This window comes from Fringilla coelebs, assembly GCF_963513975.1.
Source record: "Fringilla coelebs genome assembly, chromosome: 22".
NCBI lineage: Eukaryota > Metazoa > Chordata > Aves > Passeriformes > Fringillidae > Fringilla > Fringilla coelebs.
In genome coordinates, this window is record NC_140048.1 from 7,278,379 (window position 1) to 7,295,870 (window position 17,492).

General features: G+C 45.2%; 1 protein-coding gene across 4 annotated transcripts in view; it reads right to left on the bottom strand.

The window, feature by feature from the left end:
- Positions 1 to 17,492, bottom strand: part of PRDM16 (PR/SET domain 16) — a gene marked incomplete at its 3' end in the record, with an annotated part of 301,271 nt that overhangs the window by 130,241 nt on the left and 153,538 nt on the right. For all 4 annotated transcript variants that reach the window (XM_084220430.1, XM_084220428.1, XM_084220427.1 and 1 more), the window contains exon 3: positions 11,122 to 11,172. In XM_084220430.1, the coding sequence (XP_084076556.1) occupies positions 11,122 to 11,172 (51 nt within the window). The remainder of the gene's footprint in view (positions 1 to 11,121; positions 11,173 to 17,492) is intronic.

A 17,492-nucleotide genomic window follows, 5' to 3' on the forward strand; every position in this document is an offset into this window, starting at 1 on the left:
TTCTCCTCCTCTTCACCTTCTTCTTCTTCTTTTCTTCTTCTATATCATCTATCTATCTATCTATCTATCTATCTATCTATCTATCTATCTATCTATCTATCAATCTATCTATGTCTATGTCTATATCTCTGAAATAGCAATGCCTTGGAAAAATAAACCTGATTTAAATCCCACATTTCCTACTCCAGGAGAGCCCAGTTTTTACTCAGGTTTAGCAGGGGATGCTCTGGGCTTTGCAGGAAAGAGCAAAGGAGCACATGGTGAGCAGCAGAGCAGGAATGGAGGGTGGGACACTCTCCCAGTCCCAAGTTTTTCTTGGCAAAAGGGTTGGCAAATCCAAACTGCCAGGAATAAATTGCTGTTGGAGCTCGAGGACATGTTGGAGTCATCAGCAGACAGCCTGAGAGGAAGGATCTCACTCAGGGACAGCACTACCTCCTTAGGAAAAATTGCACAAACTCCCTGCTTGGCATTGCAGGAAAGCAGGAAAATAACCTGTGGCATTCACATTGTCTGAAAAATCCCTTTGCCCAGGATTTTTCTCCTGGGAAGCTGAGAAGCCTCAGAGAAAAAGGAAAACAATTCTTATCTCATTTGCTTCTCCTGTGTTTTGCTCATGTGGAATGTGTTAATAATAATATAGTATAATAAAGTAATAAATTAGCCTTCTTAGGACATGGAGTCAGATTCATCCTTCCTCCCTGCCACAAGGATCCCTGCAAACCCAATAATAACCCTCCAGGATTCCTCTGCTCCCAACAGGAACTGAGGGGAAGAAGAGGCAGGAAAAAGGGATGAGGTCAGAGTAAGGGGCATCCCAGGCAGAGCTGAGTGTCCAGCTGAGGGTGTTTTCCTGGGGTGGATTTACAAGGCAACCCCAGCTCCAGCACAGATATTTTCCAGGATTCACCTATTTTAAGATTCCCATGACAAGGAAATGATTAATCTCCATTTCATGGCAGCAGGAGATGAGCAAGAGACTGCTTGGACTGGCCAAGATAACCAGGAGAAAAGTCCAGCTTATTTCTGGGCAGCACTGCAGAAAGAGGGAAAAAAACTGAAGCAGGTATTAAGGGAAGAGATGAACAGTGAAAGTCAAGACTTTCCTGGTTTTACATATAAATATTATTAATTGGGAGGGCAAACATTGAAAAAATTAAAATTCCCATTGACTCATTTTTAAATTGAATATTTCAGGAAAGAAAAATTCATCACTGTCCTAAAAACTACCTTGAGGCAGCAGCACTGATACAAATTTCCAGAGCTGTCCCAGAGGAAAGGGAAAGAACCAACATTCTGGGGCAGGGGAGCTGAAGCTGAAATTCCAGTGGAAACTCAGAGAAGCAATTCCTTTAGGAGTTGTAATTTATTCTTCTGGAACAGAAGGAATTCTTGCACCAGGCAGGGGCTAAGATGTCCTGACAGCAGCAGTGCAGAACTATCTCTGCAGCAGTTATTAATGAGCTGGAAAAATGCTGGGCAGCAAATTCACCTCCCATCCCCAAGGCCAGAATTCATGGCAACAAATCCCTAAAATAATCAGCTAACTCCAGAAGATTAGGAGAGGGGATGCCTCCAGATGACAGAAGATTTCTTAATTTCAGTTACTTATAAGGTCACATTAAGCAGGAGGAAAATCTCCTCTAAAGTTTATAAATTAGTTTCTAATCTATTCCACAGCTTTTGGTATTTCTGGTCTATATTCTGTGTTACAGTCACAGAGGAGGGGAAAAAAGTAATAAAAAAAATTGAATTACTTGGGTTAGCCAAGAAAGGATTTAAGCACTTAATTTAGACTCCTCCTGCTGCTACTGTCATTATTATATCTATATTTTTATATATATTTATATACATGTTTACAGAGCTGAAATTTCCAGAGGGAAGGCACCACTGAACATCACAGAGGAGCTGACTTCTGCTGATTACTTCTCTTTATTTTTTTCCCCAAACTGTCCTGTGAAAAATAAACTTGGTTGGGTTGTTTTATTTTTTTCCACAACATGTATTTTAACACCTTATAGAAATCTTGTAGAATCTAAAATGAAAATTCATCAATATATATTGACGTCCCTGTAGGACAACAGTCCCACCTTCACTGCTCTTGATTTATTTCTAGGACAAAATATGAAAAAAAAACCTAAATAAAGGGGTTTTTTTGTTTTGTTACGTTATGTATATTTATATTTAATTATTGTTCAGTGGTACCCAGTTCTCTGTGTTCCTTTCATTTTCACAGCAGCACCATTGGGGCTGCACCCAACTTCAAGTCCCTCTGGTGTTCCTCACCCCCACCCTCCCTTTCCCCCCTCCCCAGCTGCTGCCCAAGTTTTCCTGCTTATCCAAGGAGCTCCAAGAAGTTCCTGCCCGACCCAAATTCTCCTTCCAACGGGATTAACCCAATCCTGCACACCCCTCAGCATCCCAGGGGGAGCTTCATGGAACAATCTGCCTTCTCTAAGGCATGGAACCACACAATAAAACCCAATTCCATTTCCCCAGTGGAACAGGAGCCTGTCCTGGGAACCACACAAAAAGGATGGAACAACACAAAAAGGATGGAACCACACAATAAAACCCAATTCCAGAGTCCCCAGTGGAACAGGAGCCTGTCCTGGGAGAGATCCCACACAATAAGGATGGAACCACACAAGAAAACCCAATTCCAGAGTCCCAAGTGGAACAGGAGCCTGTCCATGGAACCACACAATAAAACTCAATTCCAATTCCCACTGGAACAGGAATCTATCCTGGGAACCACACAATAAACCCAATTCTAATTCCCCAGTGGAACAGGAGCCTGTCCATGGAACCACACAATAAAACCCAATTCCAGAGTCCCCACTGGAACAGGAGCCTGTCCTGGGAGAGATCCCACCTCCCTGAGCATTTTCCCTGTCCTGGGGGAGATCCCACCTCCCACCCTGAGCATTTTTCCCTGTCCTGGGGGAGATCCCACCTCCCACCCTGAGCATTTTTCCCTGTCCTGGTGAAGATCCCACCTCCCACCCTGAGCATTTTTCCCTGTCCTGGGGGAGATCCCACCTCCCACCCTGAGCATTTTTCCCCGTCCTGGGGGAGATCCCACCTCCCACCCTAAGGATTTTTCTCTGCTCCACAGCAAATCCTGGAGCTGGCCCAGGGCAGCCCCCTCCCAGCCCACCCCAGGGGTGGTTCTGCATCCAGAGCTGATTCCAGGAGCTGATTCCAGCAAAACCCTCCTGGCACACCCAGCCCAGCATCCCAGGAGGAGCTGCAGAGCAGAGGGAGGGGAGGGCTCTGTGTGTGTGTGTGTGTGTGTGTGTGTGTTACCTTCCAAGTTACCACACAGCCCCCAAATCCCACAGGCTATCATTCCAAAATTTGTGATGTTTTGTCTACTCTGGTGATTTAAGGTTTGTCAGAAAATGTCAGAAAGGCCACAGGGCCAAGGGCTTCCTGATGACTGAGGATTTTCTTTCACATGACCTTCCTGAAGTTGATTTTGGGCTCCAGACAGTGCTGCCTTCAGCTCTGACAGGGGCCGGCTGGCAGCAGATTCATGGGGATCTCTGGGGCATTCTGGCATTTTCTAACTGAGCTGGGGCTGTAATGCCTCCTAATCATCCAGAATATTGTTTCACTGGAGGGGTGGAAATGCCAGCCCCTCATTTGGTGAGCAGGGAAAAGGAGCCTGGGCTCCTGATGCAAACAATTAAAAAATGGGAGTGGGTGAGCAGCAAGCTTGTGCTGGCATTTCGTGTGTGATAGTGGATTTTATCAGGGGAGCACTGAAATGAATTTTATAGACACAGAGAGAAAAAAGGAAGATTGGGAGAGAAGTGTTAAAAATATTAATTTGTGACCAAACCCTTAACTTGTGTTGAAACTCTTAATTTGTGTTCAAACTCTTAACTTTTGTTCAAACTCTTGTGTTCAAAGTCTTAATTTGTGCTCAAACTCTCGTGTTGAAACTGTTAATTTGTGTTCAGCAAGGGGTGAAAATTCCAGCCCCTCACTTTGGTGAGCAGGGAAAAGGAGCCTGGGCTCCTGATGCAAACAATTAAAAAATGGGAGTGGGTGAGCAGCAAGCTTGTGCTGGCATTTCGTGTGTGATAGTGGATTTTATCAGGGGAGCACTGAAATGAATTTTATAGACACAGAGAGAAAAAAGGAAGATTGGGAGAGAAGTGTTAAAAATATTAATTTGTGACCACACCCTTAACTTGTGTTGAAACTCTTAATTTGTATTAAAACTCTTAATTTGTGATGAAACTCAACTTATGCTCAAACTCTTAACTTGTGTTCAAACTCTTGTGTTGAAACTGTTAATTTCTGTTCAAACTATTAATTTCTGTTCAAACTGTTAACTGTGTGATCATTCCCACAAACCCCCAGCAAAGGGAGCAGGGACCAGCACATGAGGGTTTTGCCTTACTTAGGAAACTCTTGGTTATAAAAAGTTTAGGAATCTTGAATTTGCATGTGCTATTAGCAGAACTGATTACTCAGCCAGGATGTCTGAATGAGTCTCCTCTGCCCTGATCACAGAACCATGGAATGGTTTGGGTTGGACCTCAAAGCTGATCCCATCCCATCCCATTCCATGGGCAGGGACACCTCCCACTGTCCCAGGTGCTCCCAGCCCCATCCAGCCTGGCCTTGGGCACTGCCAGGGATCCAGGGGCAGCCCCAGCTGCTCTGGGCACCCTGTGCCATCCTTGCCAGGGAAGGATTCTAAATCATTTATTCTGCCGAGGCAGCAGCCAGCTGTCTCCTCACCCCCACAGAAATGCAGTTTCTGGCTCAAAGTCTGTGTGTCTGTGCTTGGGATGCATCACAGTGACAAGGTGGCCTCTCCTAAACCTGCCTGGAGTTCAGGGACACTTCAATCTGAGGGGATGCTGCTCACTGCAGCCCTGTGTCACCTGAGCCACCTGGACACCTCCTGAGCCCCAGCATGCAGGGGAATCAGACACAGGTTATAAATCAGCGCTGGGGAACAGCTCAGCATCACAGCTCTGGGGTTTGGAGGATGGAGGGGGAGAGGAACCAGCTTAACTCACAGAAAGATCTTGTTTAGAACTGTGAGGTGCTCACAGCCTACCCAAAATCCACATTATCTGCCAGGGAGAAATGGGAAATTGCCATTAGCCACTTCATACCTGCAGGTGTGGGAGCCCTGGGACAGCCCCTGCTCTGCAGATATGGAGAGAGCAACCTTAACCACTGCCAGTCCTCTCCACTTGGCCTGATTTATGGGCTCAAAGCCCCCTGAGATCTCTTCATGGAGCCATTTCTCATACCCACACTCACTGAACAACCCAGCCCAAACATCTGTATCACAGAAATTCAACACACTGTGTTATTCCTGCAAAATAATTTAACCATCACTTTCTTTGCTGACTTTTCTGTGCCAGCCTTACACCTTTTTTTTTTTTTTTTTTTTTTTTTACTTTACATGCTTCATTTCAGCAAAATCAAGGATGCAAACTTCTTAGAAGTACTTAGTTTCCATGGAAACCTAAGCTGACCGCAACATTATTGTTCTCAAGAGGGAACTGACTTTACTATATGTTCATTCACTGAATTAATGGACTCCTGGTTCTTTTATTAGCAGCTCTCTAACAATAGAAAGAGAGAAATGTTATAAAAAAGACTCTCAGACAACTGTCCACTCTTTTGTCCAGGGCTTATTGGAATGACGCAAGTCTATTCAGGAAAAGATTATAAAAATCAACTCAAAGCTGCCTGTGTTTGTGGCTGCTAAATATACCTTTATTTCATAAAGATACAACCCATAAAACAAGCAAATTAAAGCTCTTTTTTAAAGTGGTAACTGTGAAGCAGCAGCACTAGAGAAATGGGGCTTTAGCTCCCAAATCTGGGATTGTTGCCCCCTCCCACGGGGTTGTGGAGCATCTTTAACCCCCAATTCTGCATCAATTCTCAGCCAGGATGAGGATTGTGCACAAACTGGAGGGGAGTGATTCTTCAGTACACAGAAAAGTGAAGGAAACTCAGTGAAATCTGTGGGAAATCCTCACTGAGAGTTTGAGAACACCTTCCACGAGCTGGGGATACTGTGATAATGGATTCCTGTTAAGTGCAGAAATGCAATTTGTGTTGCAAGGCAGCAGCTCGGGGCAGGCGGGGTTCAAATCTGCAATTTGAGAAATTAAAAATCCAATTTCAAATCTGCAATTTGAGAAATTGCAGATCGAGGTTCAAATCTGCAATTTGAAGCATTTCAAATCCAAGTTCAAATCTGCAATTTGAGGAATTGCAGATCGAGGTTCAAATCTGCAATTTGAAACATTTCAAATCCAAGTTCAAATCTGCAATTTGAGAAATTGCAGATCGAGGTTCAAATTTGCAATCTGAGGAATTGCAGATTGAGGTTCAAATCTGCAATTTGAAAACTTGCCAATCCGAGTTCAAATCTGCAATTTGAAACATCTCAAACCTGAGTTCAAATCTGCAAGTTGAAAAATTGCAAATCCAGGTTCAAATCTGCACTTTGAAAAATCACCAATCTGAGTTAAAATCTGCAATTTAAGAAATTGCAAATCCGGCTGCGCATCCGCAATTTGAAAAATCGCAAATTCAGGTTCAAATCTGCAATTATTTCAAATCCAGGTTCAAATCTGCAATTTGAAAACTTGCAAATCCAGGTTCAAATCTGCAATTTGCAACATTTCAAATCTGCAATTTGCTCTCACCAGGCTCAGGCCTGGGGCGGTTTGTCCTGCCCAGTAATTGCTGCACAAAAGACAGTGAGCAGCTCCCTTGCTCTTCCCTAACTACCTTCCTGAGTGCTTATTGAAGTCTGATTTCTTACTCCTCTGGGTCATCATTCATCAGCCCCCAGATCCCACCGGGAGAGCCCGGCCAGACCTCTCCACATCCCTCCTTGCCAGAGGCCATTCCTGACGGCCCCGTGAAATAGAAAATGTCTTCACAGCGACCCGGCGGGACGGGCTGCGGCCATAATACCCAAATAATCATTTGGCAAATTATCATAATTATCAATCAATCATCCCCGTGTGAACAATGTGCTCCTGAAGTATCAGATGGTTCCTGTGACCTGTAGCATTTTGGATATAATAATAAACCCGGGGAGATTTATGGCCCCATCCCGCTCCTTGCATCTGCAGCGGCAAAACGCTCGTTGGGGTTTTGCTTTTTGCTTTAGAGCTCACAGCTTTCCTTGTGCCTGGGTTTCTTCTTTGCTACATGATGCTTTTTTTAAAGGCCAAAATTTCTGGTCACACCCAGTTTTCTGAAATTCACTTTATTTTTAGAAATGAATCTGTGTGATTTGCGAGCGCGGAATACCCGCGCTGCTTGAATTGCTTTTACTCCACAGCCTCATCAGCATTATATTTACAGCCTCTAATATTTGGCAATGTCGGAATGAGGCCAGCCAGAGGAGGGGGGAAAATTGGTTTTGTCTTCAGTTTTTGTTGTGTTTTGCACAATGCCAGATTGAATCCAACCCTTTTGAAGCCGATAGCATCTCCCGCTCCCCGTGCAGCACATTCTTGTTAATGGATAAATTCAAGCTCTCCAGAAAGTCAAAGAATAAATTTAAAGCCTTTTGCCAAATGCCTATCCTATTGGATTTTGATAAGACGGCTATTGAGCTTTAATAATGTCTTCTATCCTTTTTCAGCTGGCCCTTAACATGTCTCTTTATTTGTCCCTAAAGCCTCTTCAGCGATGCCTTTTTATTACAAGTCTCTCAGCTTGCTCTCAGGGGAGACAGGGTCGACAAGAGTGATAGATAGATAACTCTATAGATTATCTCCCACAGATGTTTTCTCTCCAGTAGCCCCTCAGGCTATTCCCTCTAAGTAAACAGAAACTAAATAGAGAGTCTGCTGAAGAGAGAAGTCCCTGAGGTCCCTTGTCACCACGGTCAGAAAAACAGCCCAGCCTGGGGAGGTTGGCTGGGAGCTCTGCACACACAGAGAATCCTTCCCCAGAATTCTGGAACCCTCATCCAAAGTGACCCTTGGAGGGGAGAGAAATGCATCTGCTTGGGGGGGGAAAAAATAAAATAAAAGGTGGTGTGTAATGGGCACAGGCCTTGCTTCCTGCTGGAGGAAGTGGAAATCTTTCAGCCCAAAGTTAAAGCAAAATGACAACGGGGACGGTGACAATGACAACAAGGTGTTGGCTCAGTTCAATAAATGCTTGGGAAATTCAGAGGGAGAGGACACTGAGCTGCTTTCTAAGCAAAATAAACAGAGTGCAGGGATATGGGCTGGGAAAAAGACATTTGGGAGCAGGGGACAATAAACCCCCAGGTATTATTTGTATTTTTATCTCTGAGTGTCCTCATTCAGGTCACTAAAAGAACTAAAATAAGTGACTTTCCTGTTTTAATATTGCTTCCAGCAGTGATGATTTAAAATTAAACAAACAAGGTGAAGAGCTCGTGTCTATTTATCTAAATTAAACTAAATATCAGCCACAAAGGTGATACAAGGAAAGCTCATTAGGTATACACCACACTTCAATCCATGGAGCAGCAGAGATATAAAAAATGATCCTGGATATGGGTCCTTCAATGACGTTGAATTAGTCCTGTCAGACAACCACTAACAAAGAAATCAGCTTTGTGGTGTTAGTGGTCCCAGCAGAAATAACAGTAACATGAACTGAAAAATACTGGATACTGTGAGAAATACTTATTCTTTGTGCTCCAAGCCAAAAAACCCTGTTTTATTTTACTACAAAACAGGTTCTGCTGTGCTGCAGACTTTTCCCTGCCTTGCAGTTCATTAAAGTTATGTAAAAAAATGTTTTTTTCCTGGGGGCTTAAGAGCAGAGATAGTTCTGGGGCCAGTTTTAAGCAGAGATTACTTCATGCACATCTCCCCACACTTCTCACTGCCATCACCTTCCCTTCCCCGCTTCTTCCTGGTTTTACAGGTTTTTCTCTGCATTTTGGATTTCTTTTTGCTCTTTCTAGTCCTTGTTAGTGCCCAATTCTGAACCTGAGATGCAGCAGTCAAAAGAGCCACTGAAATTATGGTCTCTGCAGCTCCGATTTCCTCCCCTCCCAGTTTAAATCAGGCCACCCACTCCAGTTACATTTGTCTTCAGTCACCTTCTCGCCACCAACTCATCTCTGAAGGAATAGGAATAAATTGAAGTCAAATCTCAACCATTGTGTCTTCAGGGATATGACAACTGAATGATTTAGAGAGGCTGGAAAAGGAAATCTGCTCCCGAGAGGGTTTTGTGCCACTGGAGCCAAATGCCAGAGTGCTACTTCCAAACAATTGAGAGATCCTACAAAAATTGTCCAGAGTGATTTCTCATTCTTTAGTTTTCATTTTCTCCTGACTGAAAAGCTGTCTCACAGTAGTCTTTTCACAAGCCATAAAGTTTAGACTTGAACTCTTTACCTTACTGCTCTGACCTCCTTTACCCCAGCTGTAAAACCCTACTGCCCATCCTTCAATAAATTTATCACCTCATAAACTCCCACTAGTGCTTCTCTACAATGCATTTAAAAGACACAAGTGGAAGGCCAGGCCTTCCCCCCTTGTCAAATCCCACAATTGTCCAGTTTTATACCTGCTGCACGGGGAAATATTTAAGGACGTGGCGTTTTTCAAAGACCTGTGGTTTTTGTAACAATCCCCCTTGAAATAAAAGCACAAAGTTTAAATACAAACCCAGGGATTGAACATATAAAACTGCCAGGCTGGTGTTTCCCTGCTCCACACAGCTCCTGCTCTCTTTGGGGTACTGCAGATCCTGGAGGTGGGCATGGAGAGAGTTCATTTGTGATGTCCTAATTAAAGACTGAACAAGAATTAGCTGAGCCCTGGAGAATTCCCTCCACCCTTGTGGGAGCTGCGTGGGCACAGTGAGAAGCTGCCACCTTGTCACCGCGTCTGTCCAGACCAAGGGATCCCACAGAGGCAGGGACAGACACCCCACAGGTCCCTGGCGAGGTCATGGGGCACTCAGAGGATGTTTCCTCTTGGGAGCCTTGGAAATAAAACCTGATTTTCCATTTTTGAACGTGGTAAGAATAGAACAGGCCATACTGGACAGGTGTCTGAATCCCTTTTGCCAGCCTGGCTCTGGAGCCTGGCAAGGATTTTATTTATATTTATTAATTTTATTTATATTCATATATTCCATTTATTATTATATTTATATAATTTATATATAAGATAAAGATAGTCTATTTATTTATTTATATTTATTATATATATTTATATTTATTATATATATTTATATTTATTATATATATATCTATATTTATTTATATTTATTCCCTCTGTTTGGCGGAGGGAAGCAAGGGATTCCTTTCAGTTTCAAGAGTGGAGAAGCAGCACAGCCTGAAGGAGATTTCCCACTCCCAAAATCTTCCCAAGCAGGACTGTGAACATCCTTTACAGCACACAAAGGAGTCACAACCAGCTCCTTATTTCAGAGAGGACACACAAGCTACAGCCCTGGAGAGGCTCTAACCAAACCCAACCTGTAAAGCTTTAACCAGCAAAGCTGCTAACCAACAGATCCACGTGGGACAAAACCTCATTTCAGGGCTTCTGAGGGTAACCCCAACCCAAACCTGTCCTGCTGAGGCTCCAGTGGAGATGTTTGTGCAGCTGGGCTGAGCGTGGAACACAATTTATTCTCTGCTCACTGCTCCAGCTGGAGCCCCACAATGTGATGAGAAGCGCCACCCATGCTGAATTTTATCATTTCATCCTTTCACACACCTATTCCTTTTCCCTTGGACTTCACATCAGCCACATTTGATGCTGAAGGGGCCTCCAAAAATTTAGCACTTCTAACAAAGGACCAACATTTTCTTTTTTACTGAGGTAAATGAGGTTTTTCGCTTTGGCCCGGCAGCTGTTTGTGTTGTAGCTGAATCAAGGAACACCTCAAACTATTATTTTCTCTTTCATAATGACTGGAATCACAAAAAGACAGGAAAATATGCCAACAGAACCACAACATTTAATCCAAAAAAGCAACAGCAAACACTGGAGAACTTTTACGACGTTATTGCCATCAACACCTTGGTTCAAAAGTGAGGGAAAACCTCCAGGTGCATTTCCAAGCCAGGGAATAAAACAATTCCCAGAAGACTGAGCCATGTCCTACCTTTTTTATATTGCCATCCTGGGAGGTCACCTCGGGATCAGTCAGTATTTGCTAAGGAAAAAACAGAATAGAAATGAAATTCAGTGGTGTTGAAGCTGAGAATGCTGCAAAATAATAGAAATTCATATTGTTGTTATGATGGTGAGGGGGAGAATGGATAAATATTGTATTATTGATAATAATGGCCAAAACTCACAGCTGCACCCAGATGTTGGGAAAGTTTGATGGAGGGTTTTCAGCACAACTGTAATTTAGATTTTTTAATATATATATATATATGTATTTGTAAAACAACAAACAAAAAACAAGCAAAACCAAACAAAACCCAAGCAAAAACCAACCAAAAACAAAACAAAAAAGAGAAACCTTTTCATTAGTTTATTTTACATATTTTTGTTTGGTTGTACACACATCCTTGGCAAAGTAAACTGCCTGTGGCACACTGATTAGTGGAATTGGGACCACAATTTTTGGCTGTTGGCTGAAGGAGCTAGGGTTAGGGTTATATACTGGGTTATATATATATATATGTATATATATAAATATATATATAAATATATTTTATATAAATATATAAATATATTTTGCATAAATATATTTATATATAAATATATAAATATATATTTCTGTATAGATATAGAAATATATAAAATATGTATATAAATATATTCTGCTGAATATACTAAATATAACAGTGCAGGGATAATATTTGCATAGTTAAGTTATGTGTATTAAAATCTTTGTTTGTTTATTTATTTATTTATTTAGGGGCTTTTCTGTCACTTCTGTGAATAATTCCCTTAGCTTTGGCAGACAAGGATGGGTGTGGACAACATGGGCACCAAGAGAACAGGCACCCACAGGATCCACTGCTCAATTCTGTTCCAGGACTGAGTCCCTGTGGAGCAGATCCTGGGATTCTCAGACTCCCCCGGTGCTCTTTGATTCCCCCTCCAGCCGAGGTGTGGTGGAACAAGTCATTAAATCGCTGCTGGGCTCCCCCTCAGATTAGCTGCAGGTCAGCAGGCATTCAGGGAGGTCAAGTGCCTCACCCTGCATCCCCCTGCATCCCCCTCCAGGGTAAACACAGGCAAGGGACCCGCTCCAGCCCGGAATTCCAGCAGCTCCCGGAGCTCTGGGGGGGCTGAGATCAGACAGACACCCAAGGACTGGGGTGCTCAGGGGTGCTCAGGGGTGCTCAGGGGTGCTCAGGGCTCCCAGAGCTGGGGGAGAGAGGTTTGGCTGCCAGAGAGCAGGAAAATCCTCCAAGGAGAGTGATGGATGTGGAAGGAAATGCAGGTTAAAATGGGGAAGGGGAGTTCAGGGAAGTTCAGGGAAGTTTAAGGGAGGTTTAAGGGAGTTCAGGGAAGTTCAGGGAAGAAAAGCTCAGGAAAGCTCAAGGAAGTTCAGGGAAGTTTAGGGGAGGTTTAAGAGAGTTCAGGGAAGTTCAGGGAAGAAAAGCTCAGGAAAGCTCAAGGAAGTTCAGGGAAGTTTGGGGAAGAGAAGTTCAAGGAAGTTCAGGGAAGTTCAGGGAAGTTTAGGGGAGGTTTAAGGGAGTTCAGGGAAGTTTAGGGAAGAGAAGCTCAGGGAAGGAGGAGAGGAGAGGAGAGGAGAGGAGAGGAGAGGAGAGGAGAGGAGAGGAGAGGAGAGGAGAGGAGAGGAGAGGAGAGGAGAGGAGAGGAGAGGAGAGGAGAGGAGAGGAGAGGAGAGGAGAGGAGAGGAGAGGAGAGGAGAGGAGAGGAGAGGAGAGGAGAGGAGAGGAGAGGAGAGGAGAGGAGAGGAGAGGAGAGGAGAGGAGAGGAGAGGAGAGGAGAGGAGAGGAGAGGAGAGGAGAGGAGAGGAGAGGAGAGGAGAGGAGAGGAGAGGAGAGGAGAGGAGAGGAGAGGAGAGGAGAGGAGAGGAGAGGAGAGGAGAGGAGAGGAGAGGAGAGGAGAGGAGAGGAGAGGAGAGGAGAGGAGAGGAGAGGAGAGGAGAGGAGAGGAGAGGAGAGGAGAGGAGAGGAGAGGAGAGGAGAGGAGAGGAGAGGAGAGGAGAGGAGAGGAGAGGAGAGGAGAGGAGAGGAGAGGAGAGGAGAGGAGAGGAGAGGAGAGGAGAGGAGAGGCTCCATTGCATTTCAGCAGCTGAGAGTTTGGCAGGGAGCTCCGGGCCCGCTTTGGCTGTGCCCAGGTGAGCTCGACTGATTTACAAATTCCCAACCCGTTGCCAAATCTCCAGCTCAGCTGCACTAACAAGGGGCTGTGTTTCCATGGGAAGAACCCCAAACCATTCTGTGCTTTACACCAGCTCTAATGGACGTTGAAACTGCGGTTTCCAAAGTAGCTGAGAGCAAATAGGATCAAGAGGCAAATCCCAGAGCCATAAAATTCTGTGTTCCTAGCCTGGAACACCCTGACATCCCTGTGAGGGACTGGAGTTTAACCTCCATCCTGCCTGTCCTAGATATCACCAAGCTTCCAGGGAGTGCTGACTGCTCCCACTGCACTCACCAGGAACCAGCAGTCCCCAAAATCTTTGGGGAATTAGACCATCAAACTACCAGAGCTGAAACAGAAATGCAAAACTGCTCCAAAACATCCACGGGGACGAAGCTGCCTCCAAATGAAGACACTTCCCTGAAATTATTATTGCCAAAATCTTTTGGATGCAATCAGAGAAGTGTGTGCATTCAGAGTATGTAATCCCCCCGTCCAGCAGCACCATAAACGTGGAGGGGAAAGAAAACTCCAGTGAAGTGCAAATTGGGCTGTGGTGGAGCCCTGTACAAACAGGCTTAAGAGTCAGGAATTCCTGAGTCGGAATGGAGATGCCAACACAAGCTTCCTTTTGTTGGTTTGGACAGAGCTGTGCTCCAGGGGCAAGTTCCTTCTCTCAAACCTCTTTTTTTTTTTTTATTTTTCAATTCGTAGCAGATCCCGAATTTCAAAGATCTTAGAGAACAGAATTTCGGTGAAAATATTTCTTCCACGTTCAAAAATGGTGATTTTGCAGAAAATCCTCTGTAGGATCTTGCTGCTCGTTGGGAGAATTTGAAAATGGCTGAGTTTTGGTATTTGGTGAAATCCTTTTTGAGTTCCCACCTATTACAGAACTTTTGAGGGGAAAAACCCCTCAATATCACAAAGAATTTTAATTTTGATGGAACCATCTCCACACTCAAACTATCATAACGTGGACAATTAGTGGTGAACATGCTGGTGGTGCTGCAGTGCCTTGATGACCTTAAAGGTCTTTTCCAGCTTTAACAATTCTGTGATTCTATGGGTGAAAAGGCATTTTAGCAGAAATGGGAGAGTAGGAACTGGCTTAGATTAGATATTTCATCCTTTCTTTACACCTGATTTAAAAAAATATGTTCAAGGTGTTATGCACAGACCATCTGCATTGGCTTGGGCACATCCCAGTGTCCTGAATGTCCCATTTTCCCAGCTGGGCAAGTTGGCAGCTTGGGGTGGTGTTGGCACCATCCATGTGGGGTGTCTGTGCAGGAGCAGAGGCCAGAATTCCAAACCTCCCCTTGCCCAGCCACTGCCAGGGCTCTGAATGAACCTTCAGAAACCTTCCTGGGAGCTGGAGGGAAGCTCAGAATTGTCCTGCTGCATTCCCAGTGTGGAATAAACACCTGTGTGACCAGAGGGCAACCCAGCAGCCACCCCAGGTGCCCTGGGGCAGAGCATATCCTGGGATTCCACCCTCCATGGCACATGGGAAGGGGGTGATGCAACCCCAAGGTGCCCAAAGCACCTCCTGCTCAGAGGGCAGAGGCAGAACCAGGCAAAGCAAGCCCCAGCTGTGCTGTTTATTAAGAAGATTTACAAAATACCTTTTGAAAATCTGCTCGTTGGGTAATTTTAGCCCAGACTGGGTTTCATCTCCTGCAAACGAGACTAAATAGAGAGCTGGACGTGTGCAGTGGGGCTGCACTCCTGCACTTAGCACAGATGTTCCTGAATGTGCTCAGAATTTACACCACATGCTTTTCCTATCAACTGATCTGTTGATTTTAGCCAGGGGAAGGACAACATGTCAGCAGCAGCCACGTCAGGAGAGCCTGTGCTTTGGGCTGGAGGGGGATTTCTCTGCCTTGCTTTCCTTGCCTGGCCTCAGGGAATTGGTGGCACCCACCACTGGTGGCAATTCCCACCAGGGAATTGGTGGCACCCAACAGTTGATGGCAATTCCCACCAGGAATTGGTGGCACCCAACAGTTGGTGGCAATTCCCACCAGGGAATTGGTGGCACCCACCACTGGTGGCAATTCCCACCAGGAATTGGTGGCACCCAACAATTGGTGGCAATTCCAACCAGGAATTGGTGGCACCCAACAATTGGTGGCAATTCTCAACAGGAATTGGTGGCACCCAGCAATTGGTGGCAATTCTCAACAGGAATTGGTGGCACCCAGCATTTGGTGGCAATTCTCAACAGGAATTGGTGGCACCCAGCAATTGGTGGCAATTCTCAACAGGAATTGGTGGCACCCAGCAAGTGATGGCAATTTCCACCAGGAATTGGTGGCACCCAACAATGGGTGGCAATTCCCACCAGGGAATTGGTGGCACCTGACAATTGGTGGCAATTCCCACCAGGAATTGGTGGCACCTGACAATTGGTGGCAATTCCCACCAGGAATTGGTGGCACCCAACAATTGGTGGCAATTCCCACCAGGAATTGGTGGCACCCAACAATTGGTGGCAATTCTCAACAGGAATTGGTGGCATCCAACAATTGGTGGCAACTCCCAACAGGGAATTGGTGGCATCCACCACTGGTGGCAATTCCCACCAGGAATTGGTGGCACCCAACAACTGGTGACAATTCCCACCAGGAATTGGTGTCACCCAACCATTAGTGGCAATTCCCACCAGGAATTGGTGGCACCAGGATCCTGCCTCAGTTCCACCAGTTTGGGATGTGCTAGAATTTTTACAGAGCCTCCTGAGTGTATACTAAACATGTCAGGGAACACCATGTGATTCTTTTTGAAAAACAGTTTACAAGCTGGCATTCTCCAGCTGCAGTTAACCCTAATTTGATTACATTACTGAGACAGATCACAATGAGCTTATGTAAATAGTAATGTTATCCATTCATTCCCCCAGCTCAGATAAACTGTCATTTAGGGGGGGAAATAAAAAAAATCCAACCCAAATTTCAACAGGCATTCAGCAGGGCATGGTGCATTCAGCAAACTCTCAGGGTGGCAGACTGGAACCCGCCCCTGCTGCATCTCTGGATTTATCCCTCTAAAATCTGGATTTTTTAAGGGGTATTTCCACATCTGCTCTGAGCTGGAAGGAGAAGAGGATGCCCAGTAATTGCACAGAAGTCAGGAGGCAGAAAACAGCCCTGCTTTCAATGACTTGGTCTTCATTATCATCTGATTTTTCAGGAGGAGCTGAGTGCACCACTGGTGGCATCAGTGATGCTGAGTGAGCACTTTGGGGTTTCAGCTCCTTCCAGCCAGCCTCTTGTGGCTTTAAAAAATGTCACCTCACCTCCTCCCTGCTCCTCTCTTCCACCCCAGCTCAGGAGACAGCGCTGCTGTTAACCTCCAAATCTTGCTCTTCATAATTCCCATTAATTATTCCCTTAAAAGTTTTATCCTGCCAGCTCCTGAGTGGGCTGGCCCTGGCCCTGCCACGTATTTAGGCAAGAGGTGTCAGTGAAAGGAGCAGAACCAGGAATGTCTCCACACCTGAGTGCTTTTCTGGCACAGAGCACCTTGAGGGACCCAGCCCAGGCACAGAGCTCCAGAACCCACAGCAGGTGTTCCACAGGGAAGGGATTCTTTATCATTTTATATCAATTATCATACAATCCCAGACTGGTTTGGGTTGGGACTCAAAGAACATTTTGTTCCACCTCTGCCATGGGCAGGGACACCTTCCACTATCCCAGGTTGCTCCAAGTCCTGTCCAACCTGGCCTTGGACACTTCCTTGGGCACTGCCAGGGATCCAGGGGGATCCACAGCTTCTCTGGGCACTCTGTGCCAGGGCCTGCCCACCCTCACAGCCAGGAATTCCTTCCCAATTCCCCACCTAAACTTCCCCTCTTGCAGTTTGAAGCCATTCCCCACTGTCCTTGTCCCTCCAGCCTCTCCCCATCCTTGCTGTGAGATCCCTTCAGGTGCTGGAAGACCCCAGTTAGGTCACCCCAAAGCTTCTCTTCTCCAAGATCCTCATATGTATATTTATATTTAAATATATATATATATATTCAAACACAGCAGCCACAGCACTGATGTGCATCTGTAGGAAAACCAGAGGTGGAAGAAACCCACAGAAAGCCATTTCAGCACCTAAACATTCAATCTTTCAGCCCTGTTGTTAAAATACAGGGGTTTTATAGCATTTTCTGGCCAGCAATTT